Source organism: Ammospiza nelsoni, chromosome Z (genome assembly GCF_027579445.1).
Source record: "Ammospiza nelsoni isolate bAmmNel1 chromosome Z, bAmmNel1.pri, whole genome shotgun sequence".
NCBI lineage: Eukaryota > Metazoa > Chordata > Aves > Passeriformes > Passerellidae > Ammospiza > Ammospiza nelsoni.
Window position 1 is genome coordinate 50,868,434 of NC_080669.1, and position 26,174 is coordinate 50,894,607.

Below are 26,174 nucleotides of genomic sequence, written 5' to 3' on the forward strand. Positions count from 1 at the left end.
ACTATTTCAGTGCTTCGTATCAAATGCAGTCCTTTAGAAAATCTGAGAGGCCAAAATAAAAGCAATTATGTTCATTTGTCTAGTCTGCCTAGAATTGACTACAAGCCTTTCACACCGGTTTTCTGGGATTTAGAGCTAGTGTTCATTATAAAGAAAATAAGTAATCTCCTATTTTAAAGCCTTTTGACGGTACATTGCTACCTGATTCACCTGTCCTACAATGTGTAGTAGTGACACACCTTTTTATAAAGCTACTATGAGCACACTGTGAGCCGGTCTTGCTTCACGTACACCTTGCCGCAGAGCCCCGCTGCTACAGCAGTATCCCTCAATCCATTGTGCTCTGTCCAATTTCTCTTGCATTGATTCTTTCTGACTCTGTGCAAAGAGTACCGAGAGGAGACCTCGCCGCGCCCACCCGGCCCACCTGGGCATAACGGAGCCCACGGCAGTGAGGGCAGGCTGCGGGAATGGCTCCAGAAGCTGAGGCAATAAGCCCCACAGGCAGTCAGGTTTCGTGCCCCACTGCCTGCCTGGCCCCTCGGAGCGCGCTCCGCACGCCCGCGGCAGCTCCGCCTCGGCCCGGGGCTCAGGCCCGGCTCCTCCAGCGAGGAGCGAGAACCCCCTGCGGGCGGCTCCGGGCTGACCCGGCTTCCAGCCGCGCCGGGCGGCCCCTGCTGCCGCCCCCCGCCCTCCCCCACACCGCGGGCCGTCCCCCACCCATCCCCGCACCCACCCCCGCGCCGGACACGGCCCCGCCACCCGCCCTGCGCGCCTACCTGCGAGCCGCGCCCGCGCACAGCGACAGCATGGGGGGCGGCGCGGGGGGCGGCGGCGGCGGAGCGGGAGGAGGAGAAAAGGAGGAGAAAAGACCGGAGGAGGAAGGACGGGCTACAGAGAAGAGGAGGAGGCAGGACAGGAGGAAGAAGAAGCGGCTTTGCTCCCGCGCCCGCTGCCGCGCCGCCCTCTCACCGCCCTCCCGCCGCCCGCGGACGCAGTGCTCAGCGCCGCTCCGCCGCGGTCCTGCGCATCCGCTTCCGCCGCCTCCTCACGCCCCCGCGTCCCTGGTGTCTCGCAGCCGGAGGCAGCGCGGACTCGCCGCATCTCGCACGGTAAGGGCGATGCCCGTCCCTTCGGCGAGCGCAGCTCCTCGGGGGTGGGAAGGCTGGGCGCCGGTTCCGCGCAGCCCGCGGTCCGTGGAGCTCGGGGCCGGTGGTCGGGTCGGGCCCCGGGCGGTGCGGCCGCGCTCCGTGCGGTGTCGGGAGGGGCCCGCGCCGCGGGTGGTGCAGAGTTGTCCTTGGGGCCCGAGAGAGCGGACCCGAGCCTGGGAGGGACCGAGAGGTGGGCGTGGGGAGGGAGCGCGGCCCGGCCGGTGGGTCCTGCGCTGTCCCTCGTGGGGGCGGATAGCGGACCCCAGCGCGCCCGTCTGTGCATTCCCGGCCGGTGGTCTTCCCGGCTTCCCCCGTCCCCACGACGGGATTTGCCTGGTGTGGGTTTGACCGCACACCGATTTGGTCGCGGGTTGTAGAAAAAATAAGGTAGGAAGAGCAGGTGCTGATCTTGCCATTCTTTTAATGCTGTATTTTAAACCCGCTTTGCTTGGAGAACTGGATAAGATTGTGTCCTTTTAAATCAAAATGGTTTACGGAAAAATAACTTGAAAAGTTGTGACTAAAAATTGTCCTCCTAGTTATATAACTCCCAGATGATGCTGAATGGAAATCAGACTGAGCCAGTAGTGTCACTAATCACAAGTATGCACTGAGGTCACCGTGTTCCATTTCTTTGTCCAAAGTGACAATAAACTGCTCAGAGCGCCATGTCACACCAGAGAACACCTTTTATGAAAGGATAACACCATGTCACACCAGAGAACACCTTTTATGAAAGAATAATAGCGTGTCACACCATAGAACACCTTTTATGAAAGGATAATACCATGCCACACCATAGAACACCTTTTATTAAAGGATAATAGTGTGTCACACTGGAGAACACCTTTTATGAAAGGATAGCACCATGTCACATCATAGAACACCTTTTATTAAAGGATAATAGCACATCACACCAGAGAACACCTTTTATGAAAGGATAACACTGTGTCACACCATAGAACATCTTACATTGAAGGATAACACTGTGCATGTCACACTGCAGAACATCTTTTATCAAAGGGTAACACCAAGTCATATCATAAAACAACTTCTACTGGAGTGTGTTTCTTTATGTCATTACATTTATCACAGTGACTTTTTATTGGTTTTGACTTTAGCATGTGGTCCTACTTGCAAGTATATATGTAAATACAGTGCAAACCATTAAAAGAAACCTATAAATGAAAAAATAAGTTGCTAAGTTATTTTAGCCTTGGTGAACTTTTCTTCCAGGAATGAACTGGAGGAAATATGTGCTGTTCTGCTGATAGCTAGACTACGTGATTGTAGTAGTTTTTCCTAATCCATGCAAATTCACCACTTTTTTCAACACTTTGGGTTATTGGGCTTTCTGGTGAAGGGTTAGGTTTTATGTATTGTGTGTACTTCTTACTGAGGTTACTAGGAGGTTGGAATACTGTAGGGATTAATTTTCTAAAATAAGAGATTCTGTTGTTTTTAAGACATAACAGAAAACAATTCCAACATGTCATCAGTCAAGCGCTTGGTTTATGCAGTCATCCATTTCTTGAGAGAACAGAGTCAGATGGATACTTTCACTCCAGATGAACAAGAAAGCTTGGAAGGTAAGCAACAAATGTACTTTCATTTGTTTTTATTTATATGTATGTGTTTTTATTTATATATATGTGTGTATGTATATAATGCCTACACAGATGTTAAATTTCTTTATGTATAACAAAAAAAATTTGTTTTGTATGCATAAAAACCAAATATTATATGCAAATAAGATTGTGATCCTAATGTTTCTGAGATTATTAATTGTAATACATCTCTCATTTATAAAGTATTATAAAGCTACAAATGTGTAGTGCCTTAATTTGAGCAACAGGTACTTTACAGTTGCAGAGGTCTTTCCCAATCTGAACAATTCTATGATTCTAAGTTAAGCAGTGCTATAATGCAGACTATGGTAATGACTTGTGTATGTGTACCATAAATTTCTGCTGCTTCTTTCTCTCTTTTATGTTTGCTTTCTTTCTTCATTTCATTTCTGTTAGTAGCTCTGCTGGTTACAGAGGAAGTAAAACAATTACTCTATTGGTTTTGGTTTATGAGAAGAACTGTTTCCTACTTTCATGGATTCTATGTTATTTGTGAGGAAAAAGACATCCTAAGAAAATAAGATACATGCTCTGCTTTTCTTTTTCCCTTGAGTACTGGCTCCAAAGAGTATGTGGTAGTGGATATTTTCAGTATGATGTAGCTTCTACTCTACACCCGAGTTCATTTATCTGTAGACATATTCTCTCTGTATTTCCATATTGACAGATGCTCATTAGGTCTTTGTAACCTTATAGTATTTGATGTTCTCCTTCACACTGCTCTTATTCCTTTTCCCTAATTACTGGAGACATCATGTCAGGTGCTATCAGAATATGGAATTGAGAGAAGATTTAAGTCTTAATACTGCAGTAAGTTTTTCATAGCATCTTTTAAAAAGATCTCTCTACTGTTTCAAGCAGTTTTGGTTGTGTCTGTCAGCTAGAGGAGGAATTTGGAGAGAGAAGTCTACGAACAGCAGTGCAGTTGATCATTGATTTCTGTGAAATCTTAGGCATGGAGAGACTTTGCTGAGATGCAAAGCAAATCCTGCTTCTCAGAGGTGTAAATTAAAAGATAAACCTGGAGTGTGCTTCTTTCTATTATCTATTGGTTGTCCAGTGTAGTTGTTCACCAAAGTAAACAAGAAAGAAAGCTTTGTGTCATTGTATTCAAAGGATAGTCCCAAAGGAATAAAAGCCAAAAGATTTGGTTATATCAGAATCTGGAGCATTTTGTACATTTGAAAAGCAGAAGCCATCAAAAAATTTGACCTGTGTCAGATAATGATCATGTTCATTTGATAAAAGAAAAAAATGTTTTTGGAAGTCATATATAATAGAAATGAGGAGATATACTTTTGCTTTTATAATAAAACTGGTAAAAATTGGGTTATGGTTGAAAATTTACCTGATAACATGTCTTAGAGCAGCCTTAGCCAATGTGTTTATGAAAGAATCAATTTTAAGATTCACTTTTCTAAATAAAAGATATTACAAAACCTCAGTTGTGCTTAAAAGCCAAGGCAAAAGTTACCATTTTAATATAGATGTGAAATCCTATTTTTAGATTTGTGCTCTGCCACAAGCATGGTACCATATGCTATGTGTTAGAGGATAAGAGGCAGGCATTTTGAAAAATAGACTCATTTTAGTTGTGCAAAATATCTTTAGTGCATGTACAGTAGCAATAGCCAAGTCTTACTCACTGAAGCATTTAATGTTATGTGGAGACATAAGGGATGAAAAGAATTGACTGATAATTTTTGTTGGTACCTTATGTACCTACTTGGTGTCTGTGAAAAGACAAAACACTATGATTAAGTGACTGTGCCAAGAAGTAATTCAAACAGCTCCCATTTTCCATAAAACAACAACAAAAAAAAAGAGATAGAACATCACAAAAAAAAATTTGAGCCTTTATAAAATATAGTTCTAGGATGTATTCATACTGAGTGATAACCTTCATATTGCATGTTTGAATTCTACAGACATGTCAATGACAGTGTGAATTTCCTTTAGTAATTTTGTACTTGCTTGATGAGTAAAAATGCCTTATTTTGAGAAAGCAGAGTTACTGGAAGGTAGACCAGAGAAATATATTCCCCTAGCATCTAGAGCAGTGATACAGATCCCCCGTACTTAGTGCTCAACTCTTTTGTATGAACTAGAAACTTACCTTCTTCCAAGTTATATTTTAGACTCTGTTTGAATTGCAGTTATTTCTCTTTCCTCTTTACTGTGTGGGGGTTTTTATCTCGTTCTCCCTTTCTTCTTTTCTATATTACCTATTTCTGTTCAATTAAAGGAAAAACTCTCTACAAAATACCCAAGGCTGTGATTTTCTTCTTACTTCTGTGATTGATATACCACAACTATTTTCTGTAGGGCAGTGTTTCCAAAACACGAAGGCAGTGGATGCATGTAATACTTGACACGGGTAAGGCTGTGTGTAAGATGAAGCAAGATGACAGCAAGTACTAAGGGGGCCTTAGCAGCCCAATTAATGCTCATTATTCAGCCTGCAAGTTGGCTGTGATGCAGGCTGTCTTGGCCTTTGTGTTGCTTGGTGATGAAGACTTGTGTTTGGACAGCAGAAGTCCCGGAGCTCTGTGGCACTGGGTTCCAGCATAGCCCAGTGCTGGTATTGTCAGATAGTGGGTGTTTGTGTGAGCCCCAGCTCTTCAGCAGGGAAGTGGTTTGCCAGGTGGCCACTTCAGGCTTCAGCCACCTAGGTGGATTGATGGTAGAGCTAACTGGGAGAACAGATAAGTTTGGCCTTTAATATCAGACATAGGAAAAATCTCAGGTGAATAGCTCATGTGGTGCATCAAGTCCTTCCCTGAAATTATTGAGCTTGCGGAATTTGACAGTGCCTTACTTGGATAAATGGGATATCAAGGTGCTGGCAGTCTGGCCTCCTGAAAAACTTTTCAGGCAAAAACCAAGTTTCCACTCCTTTGACTTTACCGGAGTTGTGTTTTTGTATAGTGTTGAAACAGGGTAGTTACAGACATTGTCACAACCTATTTTATTTTCTGATTTGAAAATGTTTCTCTTTAGCAATGTTTCTTTCTATGTGGGTTTCTGTTGTTGGCTTGCATTTAGCCAGTGGTTATTCTAACCTATTGATTCATCCTGTAAGAGGTCCTAATTTTATTATATCTATATATATCACATGTACTATAAGTGATAGATAGAAGGATTATAAATTCCATTTTCCACTTGAAGGAGAAATATGTGAATATACAGCACCAACTAATTATTTGATGAAAATGCTGAGTAGTAATAATACTTTAGTGAGAATAATTTTGTTTACACATAATGTGCACTGCTGCATTTTGTGAAACTCTTCTATATCATAGAGATTTGGTGTCATAGATTTAATGCTTTAAGAAAGATAAGGGATGGGGTTGTATTTTAAATTTATGCAAAATTACAAATGAGGAGAGGCATTAAAACAAGGGAGTGATTTCAGTAAAAAAAACTGGCAGGGAAAATTAGTAAGACACTATTGCAAGTGGCTTCCTATTAAGCCATATAAGGAAAAATTATATGTGTTTCACTGATTTTATAATCAGCCTGGTAATAAAAAGTAATATTAAAGGCTTATATATATTTCAAAATTCATAATCTTTACAAGAATTAAGTTTTTCACATAGCATGAGACAAATGAGCTTAACCTGAATCCCTTAGTGCTCTCTGGGTGATTTAGAACCTGGTCACTTGATTTATAGATTATAGGACCAATTTGTATAATGCATGTTTAGCAGTGTATTCAATTGTTACATGCTATCAGCTTTAACTTTGTCATGCCATACTGTTTGTAAGAATTTTCTATTGTATAATTTTCTAAAAAAATTACATCTTCCAGGTTTTACTGCCTGTTTTACAAATCTCTTCCCCCTCTCCTCCGATCCCTTCCTGCTGGCTTTGATGAATAAGATAAAAATTGGCCTTATAGTTTTTAATGTTCAGTAATTTTACTTTTCTAATTTTGGATCAGTGTTCAGTTTCATCATAATGCAAAACATAATTCAAATTATATTTATTATGTTAACATTGGATTGAGGGTAAGTTTAAACACTAAGAATCTGCTTTTACTGATATTTAATTTGAATTCAGATACTTGTGATTATCCCTAATATGTACAAAACCACCCATTTTTCTGTTGAAGCTAGGCTTTACAAAGACCCTTCTTTGTTCCTCCTCAGTTTTCAGTCTAAAACATTTAGACGATGTATGTTAATAAAAACATTGTTCTTAATAAAAACTAGGTTCTTAAGATTATAAGGAAAATAATTACATCATTTGCAATAGTTTAACTGTGTGTAAGCACATATATATATATATATATATATGTATATAGACAGAATTGTGTGTAGTAATTGCCACTAATCTTCTTTTGTCTAAAACTATGAGCATATTTAAAACTTCAGCTAAGGATATGGTTCTACATTTTTAAGTTTTCATTTTTAGGTGAGTGTATTTATATTATTGCAGGCTAATCCTTACACACAGAACATGTGAAAGGGTATTGCAGATATTTTTTACAGGACCAAGTTTTGTGATTAATGCAGCATTTGATTAATAAAGTATCTTCAAATAAATATACTTTTTTTCCAAAAAAAGATAAGACTAATAAGTATTTTGCCTTTATTCTGTACAGTAAAGATGTACCATTTTCTTCTAGCTGTCATGGCACACAAATATATGCTAGTTGTGTGCCTTGAGGTGGGGTGTGTGACACATGGACATTTCTGGTCGTGTTATGAGTTGTGGTGCTCTTCTTAAATCATTATATTTTACATTATATATATTCTGTAGGATCTAGCTGGCCAAAAAAAAAAAACCCAAAACTTTACAAGAGTGAAAGAATTAAAATAAAATTTTAAATTGGTTTAAATATAATGGCCAAACTATGTGTGGATTGTGTATATCTTAGATCTTTTTCATTCTGTGGGGATCAGGTGGCCTCTCTTTATTTTTTTTTATGTTCCAAGGAGCTGCTTTTACTAGCTGAATAAGGAAGTGAGTCACAACTTTATAAATAAATTAGTGAAATTATGCTTATATTGAGAAACTGGTGACCTATGTTATTAATTTTTTTTCCTGTAAGTTGCAATTCAGTGTCTGGAGACTGTGTTTAAGATTACCCTGGAAGATACTCATCTTGCATCCTCACAGCATTTGATAGAAATGTTCACAAATTCCATTCAAAAGGTAAGAATTTAATTTAGATTCTAGAGTTACTCTTCTAGTATGCACTAAGGTTTCATATTGTATATGAATACAATAATATTAAAGTTCTGTATAGGTCAAAATGATGTGAAAATTTAAGGAAAATATGAAAAAACCTACATTTCCATAAAAGCTAGGATAATGTGAATCTTTGGGGGCAGTGGGAGGAATTAATTTCAGCTAGACATGGAAAATTCCATTCAGAGAATCACTAAAGAGTGGATGCCTCATTCTCACTTGAAGTTTTTTATTCTTCATTTAAGCATTTTGCAATTCCCAGAGATAAATGCCTGATGTGCCTAAGGTTATTCATAGTTTGCAGATGTTTCTCACTTCTTTCTGAAAGTTTTTTGATAAAATCAGGGCTTATATATTAAAGGAAGAAATCTTGTTTTTTTCCCATACAGAATGACATGCTGCCTCTCTCACGTTCTTTACCAGAAGGTGTTGTAAAGGCTGACCAACTGAAGGATGAAGGTTTGTAATAAAAACAGAAATAAATTTACTTATGCTCTTATTATATTTTTGCATTATTGTGGGTAGTGATAGTATAGCAGCTAGGTACCACACACCACACAAAAAAAACTTCAGCTTATAGATTCTCTGGTGACTGCTATGCCCTAAGAGGGCTAGGTAATTTGTTCCATCTGGGAGCAAAGGAAATAATGTTTATTCTCTTCCTGGCTCTAGAGGTTGCTTAAAATCTATGGGAGAACATGTAAAGTTGGAAATATTCCTAGGTAGCAGAAACTTTAAAGAATGAACAGCTATTGTTTGGCTGTTTGTGCATTGTAATACAAGTTTCTACTCTTATTGAAATAGGTATGTGATGTCGAACATTGGTTAAAAACTGACCCAACAGAAGCCAATGGAAAAGTTCTTGTGGACTTGCTAGGGTTAATATTTCACATATGTGAAATTATGTGTGCTTTATAAAAATTGCAGACAAGCCAGTTGTTTATTTTCCTTCTGGCAGCTCTTATTGCTGTTCTGTGAGGAAAAGCAGCTGTACCACAGAAGTCACTAATGCTGCCCAAGAAGGAATCCATATTATTTCCCCTCAGAAAGAAGGGGAGAGAAATTATAAAAAGCATGTAGCACGGGTAACAGTTATGAATTATTATGGATTGATGCTTTATGAATCACATTGTTTATGACCTGTTAGATTTTCAGGTAGCTGAGTTTTATAGGAAAAACAAGTAAACTTCTAATTGCAAGGCAGATATAATCCTCTCGAAATTTCTGTAATAATATGGAAGAAGTCCTATTGTTTTTCCAAATGAATTCCATGTCTCTCTTACCTTAAAACCGGCCATATGTAATCATAAATGCAGTTCACTACTGCCTCTGAAATAATTTTTTTAATTGTTGGAGTTGCTCATTAGCTTTTTAATTCTGAGAATGAGAGCTCAAAACATGGTTAGGTCACAAGTGAAAATGTGTTAGTAAGTTGTAACCTACCTGCTGTGCGTGCTGGCTTTTTGTTTTGCTGTTACTACCAATTCATGGAAAGTGAAGACTACCTCTTGGTTTCAGTAAGGTTATTGAACCGTAGGAATAGTCAGCACTTTTCAGGTGTGGGTGTTGCAGCTCTTTTAAATCTGTGATTTCAGTCTTGCTATCTTTCAATCCACAAGGATCTGTGAAATAGACTGAGGAAATGAAATTAGTGTGTACTATGTGTTAGTGTTTGTGTGGTTTTACCAAAGTAATACCACAGCTCTGCTGAAAAAAACTAGAAGGGTCTAAACTTGGTAACAAAGGACCGATTACAGTGTCATCTGTCAGGGGCATTAGTAAGCAGTTCCGAACTGCTTGAAATGCCTCTGGTAATTTCCCATAATAAAATTAAAACTTTGTGTCCTGCTTTCTCTATTGTTTTGATCCTATGCATATTCACACACATATTATCTATCACCACTATTGTGCTTTTCAGTTATGAGTATTTTCTAGCCCGAGTTAGGAAATAAATTATATAACCTGGACAACTCTACTTGATGTGTATCTTATATAGTGTTATAATTCTATAACTGTGATTTTTCTCATTTCTATCTGTATACCGTCAACAATGGAACGAACAACTTGCCTCACCTTTGTGGCCACCAGCCTGCTCCTCTAGTTTCAAACCAGCCCTAATCTTTGGAGATTTTCACTAATGAATGGCAAAACAAAATCAGGGAGCTAAATTTTCTTTCTTGGTAACCAGGAAGTAATACACACTCCAGACTACTCAATACTTGAATTTAGACGCCTAACCTTGTATATCATTTGACAGTTCAGCTTAGTGTAAGATGTGTAAGAGCACAGATTATGTGAAGGTTGGTATAGTGTAATGGTGGCTTGATTGTAAGAAGATCTGTGTTTTATTACCACAGCAGAATTATAACAATAGGTAGTATTTACACTATAGAGAATACACACTCAGAAGTATAACCGTTTGTGTAAATTTTTTGTCCTAAGGATTTTGTATAACATTAAAATAGAATAATATAGTTGCTTTTCCTTATCTCAGCAGAATTAGTAGATCTAGCTATTTTTTCTGTTTTCCTGTAGCAAGGTTGCAGCTGGAGAGAGAGATAACAAGAAGGGTATGCACTGATACTATCTCCAACTTAGCCTTGTACACTGGGTCATATTCAGACCAGTATTGGAAATTCTAATGTTGATAGACATTGATGGCATTTTTCTTTTAAAGGAACACTAACTGCTGCAATCTTGCTGAGTGCAGCTGACTTGCAACACTTTTTTGTCTGACAACATAATTTAGTGTACAGATCTCTACCTTTGAACAAAGGAAAGCTGCATAAACAGTGGGCCTCTAGAAACAAGAAAGATGTTGTTACATTCTGCATGTATTTTGAAGGTATACATGCAAATACAGTTTGTTTGAGTTCTCATGGAAGAGACCGCTTACTATAATTACAGTCTAATATAGCAATATTAGAGGATGGGATTTTGTACTACTTTGATGATACTTTGTTTCTTAAATCTGGTTTTGTTCACAGAGCTCTTTGTGTTCACGAATAAATGCAAGTACAGTTGCTTCAGTTAGTGCAAGCACTGAGGACTTGCTCCAGTCTTGCTTTCTCTCAGAGATAAACTGTTGCACTGACTGAACTTTTCTAGCCTTTGCTTACGCAGTTACCTACATCAGTAGTAACTTATTGACCTATCCCTTGACTTGTTTATTTTAGGGGAAGGTTTAAATATTTGGCTGAAATACAAGAAGTCAGTGGATGTCTATATTTTTCCTGACCATTTCTTGACATTTCTAGGAAGTCAAGGCTCCTGTAGGATCTAGCTGGCCAAAAATTGGTAACAGAACCACAGACAACTTTGGGCACTGAACTAGGATTTTTTACTACTGTGTCATCAGGAAAGAGGAAAACTACCAGGATTGCCTTGTGTTGGAGACAAAAGAATGTTTAAGATGTCTTTTGCTTTGAAAGACCTTAGTCCAGAATTTTCTGTCCATAAAGAAGTTACATAAATGTTTCTGGGTTTTTTTCCACTGGACTTAAAATACATGAAATGTGAAACTTTGCTACAAAGTACAAGTTCTAAGCTCCCTTGGTGAGAAATTTTACTTCTGAATCCTTTTGGATTGCTTACACTATACATACTTTTTATTATCTTAATGAGTTAATTATTTAGTGTCACAAAAATGGGGCTTATGTACTTAGTTTTACTTTAGTTTGATTTTTTGGGTTGTGTTACTTACATAGTTACTAGCAAGTTGTTGGGACATATAAGAAAATGAGATTAAAAAATTAACATAGCATATTGGGCTTGCACAGATAGTTTACTAGAGAGGAACTGCAATTACAATTACACTTCTTAGTGAAGTGATCTTTCCTTAACAGCAGAAACTAGCTGGAAAGTCTGAAATACCAAAATGAAAAGAGGAAGGTTTCTGTGTTGTACTGCAGTGTACATAGTAAACTTCACAGACATAGTAGGTATTTTTATTTGCAGTATTCTCTGACTTTTCTGTTTAAAAGTATGTATCTCAAAGAAGTGCAGTCATAACTCACTTCTGTAGATGCGAAAAATGGTAGCTGCTCTGTTTCTTTCATACAGAGCTGTCTCATCTAACTACATACTGTCTCATCTAATTACTTAACAGTTTTTATAATCCATTTCAGGTAATAATCATATGAAGGAAGAAAATTATGGTGCTGCAGTGGATTGTTACACTAGGGCTATAGAACTGGATCCAAACAATGCAGTCTATTACTGCAACAGGTAAACCCAATATGATATACACCTTTCATTCCTGGACTTTGTTAACATTACTGTAAAAATAAGTTGTGAAGGAGGTCAAAAGCTAGAAACTCCTATTTAGAAATTTATTTCTGGATTTGTAAAATTAGGGTAAAAATGGGCTCATTCAGCATGTCGGTATCAGTTAAAATGGACTTTAAAATTACTTACAACTCTTCAGATAAGGTATTGTGTGTGTCAGGTTGTCTACATTAAATCATAATGTAGGCTGTGATTTCTAGCCTGCTGAGAGTAGTAAAAGCCTTTTTCTTTAGTGTTCTAGTGACTCAGCTGCTCTGTCTCCTTGAGTACTACCACTGGCAAAAAAAAGTCATCAGTGTAGGAATACCATTTTGGAGATTTCAAGCATTTTGCAAATAGTATCTTCATGTGTGACCTGTTGAAAAATAACAATGCTGCTGTTACAGTTTTGTTATCTAATCTGTTCTTTACCGTCATGAATGAAGAAGACATAGTGATTTGGCAGCAGGTAAGCTTGGAAGGGCATGGTAACCTAGTCACAGCTGTCTGCTCTTGCGGAACACTGCTTGGAAGAGCAGCCAAAGAGCAAAGGCAGCCCCGACTTTAGGGCCTACTGGAATGAGCCCACCTCTAGAGTGCCTCCTTTATTAATTTAAGGATATAGGATATATTAACTGAAGTGCTATAAATCTGGCCTTGTGGCACTGTACCCACTGGTAGCACTGGATTGTGCTATTTTTGAAGCTCTGCATCCATTGCTTCAGAGTTTAGTTTGTGATAAATAGAAATGAGAGATTCAGTGTTTAAAGGCAAGTTTGAAGAGAAAGGAAATTATGCAGTTTGCTAACATTTTACATATTTAGGATGGCAGTTCAAAAGTGTAAATAATCTATATTCCTTGTGAAAACTGATCACAAGTCTCTTTATGTACAAAATTGAAATATCAGACCAGATTCAAAAGCTTCCTGAAATCACTGTAAGTTTCCTCAGTACAGGCTTAAATGTCAAAGTTTTAATTAGCAAAAGCAGAAATAATTTTTGTGTTGCATCATCACATACCACATTTGTGAGAACCAAAATGAATCTCAGTGTCAGTCAGTACAGTATTGTATGTAATGATTTAAAAGAAAACAGGAGTTGTTTGGAGCTTTGTGGATGATAAGAATATTTCAATAAGTATATACCTTATTCTTATCTTAAGCTTGTTAGGGAGTCATGGGGACATCCTGCATTCAGTGGGATTGCTTTTTATCCATAGCAGTGCAAAAAAAGAGTGGACTGATAATGCCCTCAAAATTTTAACTGGCCGTGTAAATCTTGTGAACATGGGAAAATGTTTTCTGTTCAAACACATGTGAGAACAAGCATTGCCCCCAGCTTTTATATATAAATCTTCACTGGCATCTGCGGAGTTGCACTACTGCTTAACAGCCCAAAACAGATAAGTAGTCCCATTCAGAAGACATTTTAATCAAAGTCAGAAAACCCCAAGCAATTTGGAGCTAGTCACAGGACAAAGGATTCTTAATAACAAAGAGATATTCTTTATGCAATGAAAATATATTAATTTTTACTATAATTTTTTAACCGAGGAAAAATAAATGAAAGTGGTTTGTAACCTTTCAAACTGGTGAAGTTTTGCTTATTAGTGTGTTTCATTTTAATTGTGTCACATTAATTTCATTTAATGTGTCCTTTTTAATTTGGTCAAGTCTTTAATCTTATTGTATTAATATCTGCAACATTTAGTATTTCTCCAGTATAGAGATGTAACTGTAATTTAGTAAAGCAGAGGTTATTGAGATGAATTATAAAATCCTGAGCAGGGAAAAATCACAGTATTCCTTTGAATGGCTGTAAAACTATACTTCTGGAAAACGCCAATTACATAAAGTATTTCTCCTTAACAGTGATCTTATATAAACTACTACTTGACAGTTTTACTTCTTATAATAGGTTTTATGATTTATTCTGTGCGTAGTCATATACTAGATCTTAGTTCCTTAGAATTGTTTGTCCTTTGTGTTCTCAGAGGTGAGTACATGTTTTCCAAAACCATAGTCCAGCAATGCACTTAGGCACATACTTAACTCATAACATTTGCTTGTCCTATTTCATTAAAGAAAGTTAAGCATAGTCAAAATAGCGAATGAAAAGTCAGTAAGATGAAATAAGTCAGAAATGTTGAATATCTAGGCTTGGGCTTTGGTTGTTTTGTTTTGGGTTTCTTTGGTTTGGTTTGGTTTTGGTTTTTTGTGCGTTTTTTAATTGGTTGGGTTTTTTTTGACAAAGCTTAATTTCCTTACCATCTTTCTCTTAGGGCTGCTGCTCAAAGTAAGCTCAACAACTTCAGGGAAGCAATAAAGGACTGTGAGAGTGCCATAGCAATAGATCCAAAGTACAGCAAAGCATATGGAAGAATGGGGTAAGCTAATAGAAATCTGAGGTAAACACTGAAGACCCATGTGTACATTACCATAGATTTTCTGAAATATGTGGAGACACTTACAGAATTCACTGTAATTCACTTACAGAACATTGTTGTTGTGTAAGTATAACAATTTTCTGAAGGTGACCCTATCAGACTGTCAACTCTTTTTCTATGTGGTTGATACCAGCATTTTCATCAGATTTCATCAGTTTGCAGTTTTTATCTTTAAATTTCTCAACTTGCTGGATTTAGTTTAGGAAGTAATGATAGTTTTTTCCTACCTCCTAACTAGTTAAAAGGAATCAAATTTCTGTTGTTGGTACACTGAATCTGTTAATGATGCTGTTAGAGAACAGCATTGGGGCTTCACACTAGCAGGAATAAAGCCTCAGTTTTTCTTTCAATAGTTCTTTGGAAGCAGATATTTTAGCAAGAATAAGCTGTGTCTCTTTGGCAGATTTTCTCAGCAATGTCTGAGAGATTAACTGTATAGCCTCTTGAGGGTGGATTTCAGTGAACTGAAAACAATGTCAGGAATGCTCTAACAGGCTGTTGGTTTGAGTGAAAAGCCATTCTTCCAAGATGTCTAGCTTTGCATTTTCAATAATCAAGCACATTGTAATAGTGGACTTAATGCTGCATTATGTCTTTTGAGGTTATATTTATACCAGTAAATTAAAAAATGCTTGGGATTGTTTGTTGAGTCAGTTGGCCCAAAATGGCTTATGTCCATGTTAATAAAATTTACTTTGCAGTATGGAGTGGCCAAACTGCATTCAAACAACCTACTGCTAAACTGCATTGGTCTGTATTAAATTCTGAACCATGCCCTGAAATTGTCTATGATAATTCTTGTTGGCTTGGGACAAAACCATGCAGGGGACATTTATTTTAAGATAAAATATGGTGGAATTGTATCACTAAAAAACTTTCCATAATACAGGTGATTTACTAATACCAACCTAGACTAAGGAGCTTTTGAAATGATGAATTGATTTCAAAATTTTAGGTTGAATTGGTTGTTGAATTGGTTTTGTTTCATTTAACTCTCCTTAGATTGTTTCTTCATATAGCACCATCCAAGCTCCCTTGATTTCACTGATAGGGAGAGATGCTACGGGCTGATTTAACTGGAGATTATTTTAGAGTTTTGGGTGTAAGACCAGTGTTTCTTTGATACACACTGAAAGTGGGACCATCCTCAGGCAATCAAGCTTCTCTTTATTTTATTGTCTGGTTGTTTTAATAGAGGACATATTTTGAGCTGCAAGCCATTGCTTAATCCAGCAGATGAGTAAACATTTGGCATAGGCTGATTGAGGAAACTGTGCTTGTTTAGTAATAAGTGAAAATCCCACCCCCATGCCCCCAGTCTAGAAAAGACCTTCTCAACAAAAAGTCCTTATGAAAAAGATGTGCTCTCTGATGACATCATGGAGACATACCAGTTTTTCTCAGAATCTTACAGAAATTCTTTGTATGTCACAGAAAGATGCAGAAATGCCACAAATATTCAGAGATGGGAGACATTTTAAAGTGGGAATGTCAGTTAAAGGTGGTATTTCCAGCATGATCCTGAAAGACCACTTGTCTGGGTAGGAGGCATGAGGAAAGAAATTGTCTGCTGTTCTGACTTGTACTGTGCTCCAAGAAACTTTCTCTGTTAAATACTTTTTCTGTAAGAAGCACTATTGCATCACAGAAATAATGGATTGCATTTCTTGTCTGGGCAGATACTGTGCTCCAAGAAACTTTCTCTGTTAAATACTTTTTCTGTAAGAAGCACTATTGCATCACAGAAATAATGGATTGCATTTCTTGTCTGGGCAGAAACTATTTTGGCAAGTTAATGGGCCAAAAGGGAGAGACTGTGTTTTATGGGGGAAAATGAGTTAAGAGAGACAACACTAATACTGTGTGGATTCCTCCAGGAGCTATATGGGAAATTCCTAGAGTTTTATACTCTTACTGAGAGCCATGACAATCACGGATGTATCAAAAACACTGAACTTGTTTGCATGAGAGGAAAGACCAAGGTCTGTTAGTGGACATAAGCACAGGCTTATCAAACCAGGGTGTGTAGTTCAGCATCAGAAGGTGAACTGAAGTACTAAATATCTGAATGTGGGTTACACGAATCTTCTACAAAATGTGGAAAAAGATCAGATTAGTTTTTTGGTCAGTATAAATTGAAAATATAGTGGCAGAGAGAATTGAAACTGCAGCCAGATGGACTTCTGGAATAGTTCAAAGAAAGATGATATTTTAAGCATAGTGGCTAACCAAATTTGAAGTAAAATACTGCTTAAAAGTAGTAAGTCTATCCTGTGCTCTCATTAGCTGCTGAAGCAGAGTCTTTTTCAAAACATTAAATAGGGTTTCTTACAGCAATTTACATATATACTACTATGCTGTATAACTCATTTGTCAAGATGTTGAAGTACAAGATCCAAAAGGAGAACCTTTACATTGATCCTGACACAAAAATGCTGAAACTTGTAGGTCCATTATTTTAAAATAATGAAAATGTTAATAATAAAAATCATTTTATATGAACATATAAAGACAACAATATAATCATGAAACATCTTCTCTATTCAAATATTTAATACAGAATTATCATATTAAAAGTAGGGGGTTTTAACATATATAAAAATAAACAATGCATTTGTAGGTCTAGTTTCTTAACATTGCATAACTCATATTAAGAGTATCTTTGCCCTACCTACCCATGTAAGTTTCTAAATAATCTCTTAGGTCAAAAGAACTGGACAAAACACTTGGAGCTTATGCAAAAAGGCACAGATGCCAGATACAGCTCCTGGTCTTAAAGTGACTAAGTCACTTGATGATACCAAAGAGTTTTTAATGTAACTTGCATATATATGAAATAGACAATGCAAAATGTGTTCTTGAGGGATCCCCTTCTCTAAAAAAATGTGTTAACACTAAGCAGTAGTACCTGTTTTAATTAAATGGTCAAGCTAAAAATCACTTGTGAGATACTATTTTATTTAGAAAAGAAAATATATCATTAGCTTTTGATGATCATTTATGTTCTAACCAGGATTTCTTTATTTCATATTAGGTTGGCTCTGACCTCTGTGAATAAATATGAAGAAGCAGTTACCAGTTATCAAAAAGCACTGGATCTTGATCCAGAGAATGACTCTTACAAGTCAAATTTGAAAATAGCAGAACAGAAACTAAGAGATGTGTCCAGTCCTGTAAGTTTGCTCTGTATCTATTTATTTGCAATAGTTTAAACTGGGATTTTGTAGGAAACTTAGCTTCAATTGCAATTTGTTTGTAGACTGGAACTGGACTGAGTTTTGACATGGCAAGTTTGATAAACAATCCTGCCTTCATTAGCATGGTGAGTATATCTCAAGGTTTGCATTATCCCATTTTAAAAACTGAACTTTTAAGAACAACTGTTGTTCAATAATACAAGCAATTTTAATGAGTATTATTATAACAATGGTTTTATTACACTGAATTTAAACTTTTCTACATCATTTTAGACACAAAACAAGAAGTGAAGCAAGTATCTCCAATAAAGCCTTGTCTTATTTCCAGTTGATTCTATTACTTATAGAAAAAAACACATATAGGTTAGCTATGCTTTTTTTATGTATTAGGTTTTTATGTTTTAGGTTTTATGTATGCTATGACAGAAAGCTCTTGTCAACAACATGATAAAAATTTCTACAGTTCTCCACGGAACAGTTAACAATGATACAAGGACTAAAGTAACTCTCTTTTGGGAGAACTATTCAAGAGACCTTTCTGTTCTTACTCTTTCAAATTATCCCTAGTAACCTTAAGACTTAAAAAAATGAATATAAAAAGCATATATTGCATTCTTCTTATGTTCAGTACAATAACAAATTGTGTACTTCTCCCTCAGCATTGTCTTTTTTATCCATATGGCTTTCTTAACAAAACAGAATTAATTAACTTTATAGAATGGAATTTCGAGTAAAATAAACTAAAAAATCCCCACAAAAAACAACCCCCAAACTTACTTACTTCCTTTAAGAAAGCAACTAAAACTTTACAAGCACTCTGGTAGCTTCAATGGAACACCACATTTCAGCCAGTGCTTTTGTGTGGAAGTGCACTGCATTCAAAAGAGATCCATATCTGGTGTGGTAACATGGTCCAAATAATAGAGACAGTAGGCAAGTAAAGAGGGAGCAAGTTTTCTGATGGCATTCGTGATTAAATAGTACTGCATCTATGTGTACTACTTCACTAGCCACATGATGTATTTAAACAACCTCTGTCTGTTTGAAATCAATGATGTATGGAGCGGGCTTTGGGGAAATGATCTTTTACATTGTTTCCAGAAGATGCCTGGTGAACTAGATAGGACACAGAGCATTTATTTAGGAATGAATGAGTTATTTTCCCAAGGTGTAGTTACTTGGAATTTTTTTGTTAGGGCGAAAAAATTGCCTCACTGTCTGACCTTGAGAAAATTGGTATTAGCCTCAGTTTTTGGCTTCTAAACTAGAGAAGGATTATTACTGATGGAAGAAACTAACCCTATATTGAGCACAGAATAGACCTGCATGTGACATTTTATCCATTTTATATCAAACTATTAACTAGAGAAAAAAGTTTATTTACTTTTGAGTTATCTATATATGTTGATGTATTGATCAATAAAATGAATATTGGATATATCTGATTTTTGTAATATCTTTAATAGGACAGTTAAAAGTACATACTGTGTTTTGTCTACTGGTGGTGCATTCATACAGACACTGATTCCTGTAGGAATTACATTACTAACACTGAAAAATCACATTTTTTTCTATAGTATCAGTCCACAGACACTCTTACACTATGGTAAAAGCAATATAATTTTAGAGGTATCTAATGAATGAGAAATTTAAGTAGCCTCATGCTTACTACAAAATAAGAAGATACTCAGTTACCAGAGAAGATATATGTTACCACAAAACCATACTACAAAGTAAGTCCAGACTCCAATTTGGTTTGAAATATTTTGTGGCCATAATCTTAACTGTTAATGCCTGGTACTAATAGTAGTTACAAAATTAATTTATCCAGGCTGAGAAGCAACAAAATACAGACTTTTGTCCAAAAAGTCCAGTTGAAAACATTTATCCTTGCAATTCTTCAATGTTTCATTTGTTTGTTTAGTTTTCTGTGGCGGGGATTTTTATGTTAAATGGCTTGTCATATTTTTCATGTCTGAATCTATAACCACTATTTTTTCTTTAACACATAACAAATTGTTTCAGCTTCATCCATGAAATACGTTGCTGTAGTGATTCTTTTTGCTCTGCATGTAAACTTGATTTTGTAATAGAACAGAGCATGTGGGTTTCTTCTGCATGATTTTCTCAGTGATAGCCAAGTAGTAAATGTTTTATAATTTCAGCTGTATGTTGTCTATTCTAGGCAGCAAGTTTAATGCAAAATCCTCAAATTCAACAACTGTAAGTATTAAATTGGGTTACCATTAAAACAAATGTGTTAAGATGTTTGAATTAATAAAAGATGCATAGTACTTACAGCTATATTTTTGAAATGTAGATAGATTATTGAAAATGTAATTTTATTTTGCTTACTGTAGAAGTGTAGCTTCTTCTTGCAACTTAGTTCCTCTAAGCAATTCAAAAAATGAGTGGGGCTTATTGCTTACAGTAAAGGTCCCTGCACACCCCAATGCAAACACTGTGCTAACTGTTCCAGGATGTCAGGGATGATGTCAAATGCCATTGGTGGCCCTGCTGCTGGGGTTGGTGGCCTTTCGGATTTGTCCAGCCTGATCCATGCGTAAGTAAGAACTGCATGGTTTTAACTATCACATTTGTACCAGGGTAAATGTGCAACATCTGTTTAAAAAGAAGCACTGTCAAGGGAATTATACTGGGGTCTGTTCCCACTGTTTGTTATTAAAACCCGGAACTATAAGACTTATTTTCCAGGACTAAATTTGTTTGCTCCATACATTGCCATCAACTGGAATCACTGAACTGCTGTGTGCTCAGCTTCACTTTCTGGTTCTCATATGTTCTCATAGTCTCACATTTAGTAAGTGGCATTTTCTAATGCCACTTACTAAATTCCTTTAAATCTTTTAAGTACTCCTACTTGTGCTTTCAAATTGTGTGGATAACTACCTAATATCTCAGATACTATTTAGGAAAGCTACAGATTTACTTAGTACAAGTCAAACCAATTTCTGCTCTGGCATCCCTTCATTTAGATGAGGAATGTTTCAGGGAACTCAGGATAATGAAGAATACCTTTACAAAACCCAGGACACAAGGTTTTTATACTATAATGATGATATCCATCTGGAAGGGTCTGCAAAAAAATATGCCATTTGCTTATATCCCAAGATCTCTAATAGGGCATACAATTTGACTTTATTCCAGCATTCTAGCCAATTCCAAACTATTTTTAAGTTTCACCTCTTCAGGGCAAAAGTAATTTATGATTTACATCACACATAGAAATGTCTTGCTGCAAAAATTTAGGGCTATTTTCATAAAAACTGTGTGCTTTGCAGACATCTATAAAAATGTTGCTTTCCTTCAACCTGCACTGTAGTTTGAAGAGGTCTTGATAGTTTGCTACTTGCACAAAATGTAGAAGTAACAAAGACGACAAGCTAGGCTTTTTGTGAAATCATAGTTTTTACTTATTATTTTTTTATTAGTAAACAAGTGTTATGCTTCTCTTACACATGGAATTAGTCTCTGCTATTAATTTAATTCTTAAGCTACAACTGTTATTACTTCAGTCATGAACGATACAAAAATTTGATAGTATGCTTGCTTTCAGTTAATGACATTGTGTTTACAAGTACAAGTCAGCAGCTGCATACTCTATTTCTGGAACCATTAACATAACGTTGCATGCCAACTCTTAAGAGTAGTTACTTTAAACAGTTAAGAGTGGATCCTGTCAAAAAGAAGGTAGTAATTCACTGTAGCAGATGTGTTATTTTACCATAAAAGGCAATATATTTTGTAAGGTGATACTTTTCTCCTCCATGTTATCAAGTAGAAGTAATAGTACTAAAAAATGAAAATAAATCTATGACAGTGATCCTGTTTGGAGACACTTCAACCAGATAAATTCATAATACTGCAAATACCTTAAACTGGAAATTAAGGTATCTTTAATGTTAATTTTAATGTAATGCACCTTTCAGCTGTATTGTGATATCCTGTTTTCTTATGAATGCTGCTTTCACTTGCTGAGCTCACTTAAAACTGTTCAACACAGGGGGCAGCAGTTTGCACAGCAGATACAGCAGCAGAATCCTGAGCTCATAGAGCAACTGAGAAATCATATCCGGAGCCGATATTTGAGTGGCAGTACTGAAGAACATTCCTGACTTCAGCAAGTCATATGAATTGGAATGATGTATAACCCTAAAATGCATACCATAGTTAGTAGCAAAAGCACCATTGTAACTCTTCTGCTTGAATAGAAGACAGAAAATTCTTTGTGTGTGTTTGCAAACAAGAATAAATCTGGTAAACAGATCTCTTGCACATAACTTGGAACATAGCGTTTATGTATAGTTACTCCTCTGAAAATCAATACACTGAATAGGTGGTTCATCAAAATCCCCAAGTCAAAGTAATTTCAGTATGTGCATCAGATTGACCTCCGGGGCTGCTGAGTGGGGAGGAGTTTTGTAGGGCGCTGATCTTGCCTAATAGCTACTTCTAAAATGATAGTGTAAAAGATGTGTTAGTCATATGCTGAGAGTCACGATGGTTGTACTCCTTCAAACAGTATTGAAATACTGAAATATTGATACAATGAGCCCATCTGATGTGCCCTTTTATAATGAGCATTAAGTAGTGTTGGTATAGAGAGTACTTAAAATTCATGCTTGAGAAGTCTGTTTCCTTAATCCTGTGGAGGGGGTTTCATGAATAACAGGAAATACATTTCAACTTTTCATTGGGCAGAAGAGAGGAAGGTGACTGCATATGAAGGAGTAGCACACTTTGTGGAGAAAGAGAAGACAATAATTCTGGGCAGGATAATGCACAGAAATCAAAATGAAACTTTGCTTGGAAAAGGAAAGAAAAGTTGTAGTGTTTTCTACTGCCATATACCCTCATCATGATGGTAGCCCTGGAGGTCACAATTCTGGCACTATGTTCCTAGGCATGGCAAGCTGTATTACATTCCGTATGTATGCAGTATTTAATATAAACTTAAAATTCTTAACTGTAATAAGCTAAAACTGAGCCTGTGACTGTACAAATAACTATTACTGAAAATTTTAAAAAAGAACTGCCTTAGAAGGATTCTTTTTCTATTCTTGTGTGATAAATCACTGGCTTAAACAATTGGGGATTTTTTTTAATTACACATATCTATCTAAAATGATGATTATATAGTCAAGTTAAAGATTTTTCAACTCTATAGTATTTGTTTCTTGCTCAGTTAATATTACTCTTGCAAGACTGCTGCTCCTCTGTATGTCTAGTATGTTAACTTTTTTTACTGTGTTTACTGTTCATACTGCTTTGTGACACAAAGTACACTTGTTCTTGGCCCAGGGACCTTCTCAACACGCCTTCCTCTTCCTATATCTAAACTAATTTGAGGAGCCTGCTTTGAATTTTTAGGCAAAGTGATCTCTCATGGCCAGTTAGTCTGGAGGAATAACAACAGATTCCCAAATGGAGAAATACACAGAAAGTCCTCAACCTTACACTTTATATCCAATTGATCTTGTGCTCATAAAAGAGCTCCTCCAGCAGAAGCAAATGCAAAATTTGGGGGTAAGTAATAAACTTGATTCTAACAAATTATCATTGTACATCTATGGTATGAATCTTACCCTAGTTAACCAGAGAGAAAAATGCTGATCCAAGGAGAAATGAAAGGAATTGAAGAAAACACAAATCTAGGATATCCATATTACCATCTGTTGAATAAAGAGGTAAAGCTTAATACATGAACAATTTTAAGACATTTCATATTTATTGAATAGCTTGCCTATGTACAGCATTAAAATGCTTTTGAAAATTCTCTCTTCACGTTGGTGTAACTGTTTTCTCCAGGTTGTAGAGATCCTTAAGCTTTACATTAAATACATTTTCAAGTAACAGCTTCTGACTCAACATCTGATGACAAGAAAGAGAATCCCTAAAGGGATCTTTTGTCAGAGGTAGCTCAGATCCTGGATATTATTCTTTCAAGGAAACTTAAGTTTAATTACACTGAGTAGGACAGGAATACCATTTAGAAGGAAGCTTTATGGAGGCTTTGGGTGGGCTACAAAAAGTGTACAGGTATTACTTGGAATACTGTGTTGTGTCAGGAGAGAAGCATTGTACCTAGTATGTTAAACTTCACAGTTCCTTTTAATTCTCTTTCATATCTTCAACTGCCCAAAGAGTGTTTCACTAACTCTGATAGGGGGAATATAAAATCCATGGTGGAGGGGGCAGCTCTGCCAATATCTCTGTAGAAACTCAAATTATTCTCACTTTGCAAGAGCAATCCTCATGCATTTACTTTTCTGCTTTGAGATACTGTCAAGAATGTCATGAGAGTTCCTTAAGAACTACGAAGTATGTTAAGATCCAAAGAGGGCAGAAGAAATTGTGTACTTTTACTGTTAAGTACAAGCTCCATAGCTAACTGGATTTATGGGAGAACAATCCCCAAGGTTAAATGGAATGAAGCATTGGTTAGTTACCAGAAAACTACTCTTGAAGTCATCTTCATGGAGTTGTAACTTTCACTTCACGTGCTGTAATATTGTTGTGTTTAGGTTTTACTTCAGATAATACCAGAGTATATATAAAAATGTTAACAGCATTAGCTAAGCCTTCAGGAATGTGCTACAACTGACTGGCACAATACTTTACTAGTAAACACTCTCTGTTTGTTATGTATTAACAGAAAGGGCTTTATAGCCTGAACAAAAAACAGTGAAACCAGAAACAGGAGCTGTCATTACATGCTTTTCCACTGAAACCATGAACAGAGAGATCATTTATGCTAAAGTCTGCTTTTCTTTGAATTGCCTAGACTGTTTCAATCATGCAACATGTCTTAATCACAGGGTGTGGAAGGAAGCTTTTCCCGTGTAGTAACTGCACTGTATCTTGCGCTAAAATTTTTCATCAGGCTAGATAAAGTGGTAAACCACAATCCCTGTAAATATTGCTTTAAGATCAATTGCAGTTTATCATTCAAGTGAGCAAATCTGCATTTACACCTAATTGGTTTTGTATCATTACTGTTCCATCAGTGCATAAGTACAATAATTTGTTAGAGAAGAAAGTATTTTGCAATCAGTTGTGAACTCCTGTAACCTGCTTGCATGGGAGTATATTCTAACTATAATCATAAAGACACTTAATGAAATATTCAGCTTAGAAATTGTTTCAGTTGCACTCTTGGTTTTGTAATAAGTGCAAAGTAAAATCACTCATGCATACTGAGATAGAACTAGCTCTGTAACTTTGAGTAGATTGTTTTATGGCAACAGAAAGTCATACTGGCATAATGCAACTTGTCTACTATTTCTGTATCTCTCCTACCTCTTACTGCCATATGGTTACATCTCCTTCAATTTGTGTAGTTTAACTCAAAGATATATTATAAATAAAGTTATATACTTTTTTGTCTGTATAGTTGTGGTTTTCTGTTTTAATTTTTTATGTACCTCAAGTAACAGGTAAATTGCATTCTTTATAGACCAGTTCATGTTGGTTGGATTTTATCACATAGTCAAGATACATTTCTAATTTATTCTTTCCTGTATGGACTTAGTCCCTAAATATAGAAAGCTGGTCCTCAATTTATCCAATATTTTAACACTGAATACTACTCTTAAGATTTTATACAAGAGAAGCCTTAAGTAAAATTGTGTCAAAACTACCTATAAAGTTGCTAAGTGCCAGCATGGTAGCTGAGAAATACAAGCTACTGATTAGAGTCTTTAACACTAGTTCTCCTAGTGTTAAACTAGGAAAGACAGTCACCATTTTATCTACTAAATGCCTACCTCTGGATAACCATAGATACTTCAGTCAAAAATATTTCCATTTTTTGTCAAAACAAAGTTAGGGGAAAGGACATTATAGTATTTGACCAGGCCCAAAACTTCTTCCTGTATATGCTTTAGAGAACCTGATCTAAGAGATCAATGCAGGGTGTTTTTTTCCTTTTTTTTCCTGAAAAATCTGTTTAATTGCCTCTGGGATGGAAAGAATAATTGTCACCACCTTATTTTAACAACAAAAAATACCTGAATTCTACTATTTTAGTTTTCAGTTCCCTACTAATTGGAAAATAACATGCCTGTTGATAACATGTCCTGTATTGCAGGGAGGCACAACTCTGCTCATGACAGCAGATAATTGGGACAGATTTGCTGTATTGCTTCCTCTTCAAAGAGTGAGCCACAACCAACACAGTCTTTGGCTTATACTCCAATTCCTAGCTCCAAGTGCCTCTAACAGTGTCAGCTGCATTCCCTCAGCCCATGCCTTTATCAGGATTTATTTC

The 26,174-nt window shown here is 36.6% G+C and overlaps 2 protein-coding genes across 3 annotated transcripts in view; one reads left to right on the forward strand and one right to left on the reverse strand.

Annotated features, from left to right (window-relative positions):
* Positions 1 to 1,019, reverse strand: part of NLN (neurolysin) — a 33,266-nt gene extending 32,247 nt beyond the window's left edge. The window contains exon 1 of the mRNA XM_059492222.1: positions 780 to 1,019. Within this exon, the coding sequence (XP_059348205.1) occupies positions 780 to 811 (32 nt within the window). The 5' untranslated portion in view covers positions 812 to 1,019. The remainder of the gene's footprint in view (positions 1 to 779) is intronic.
* On the forward strand, positions 900 to 25,295 carry SGTB (small glutamine rich tetratricopeptide repeat co-chaperone beta). Of its 2 annotated transcripts, XM_059492228.1 has the most exons (11): positions 900 to 1,112; positions 2,618 to 2,740; positions 7,836 to 7,939; positions 8,365 to 8,434; positions 12,103 to 12,202; positions 14,523 to 14,627; positions 17,722 to 17,860; positions 17,947 to 18,009; positions 20,070 to 20,107; positions 20,364 to 20,447; positions 21,909 to 25,295. In XM_059492228.1, the coding sequence occupies exons 2-11, from the start codon at positions 2,641 to 2,643 to the stop codon at positions 22,018 to 22,020; spliced, it is 915 nt and encodes a 304-aa protein (XP_059348211.1). In that variant the 5' UTR covers positions 900 to 1,112; positions 2,618 to 2,640; the 3' UTR covers positions 22,021 to 25,295. The 2 variants fall into 2 exon arrangements, with proteins under 2 accessions (XP_059348211.1, XP_059348212.1); XM_059492229.1 differs by lacking the exon at positions 17,947 to 18,009.
* Positions 25,296 to 26,174: the final 879 nt, after the last annotated feature.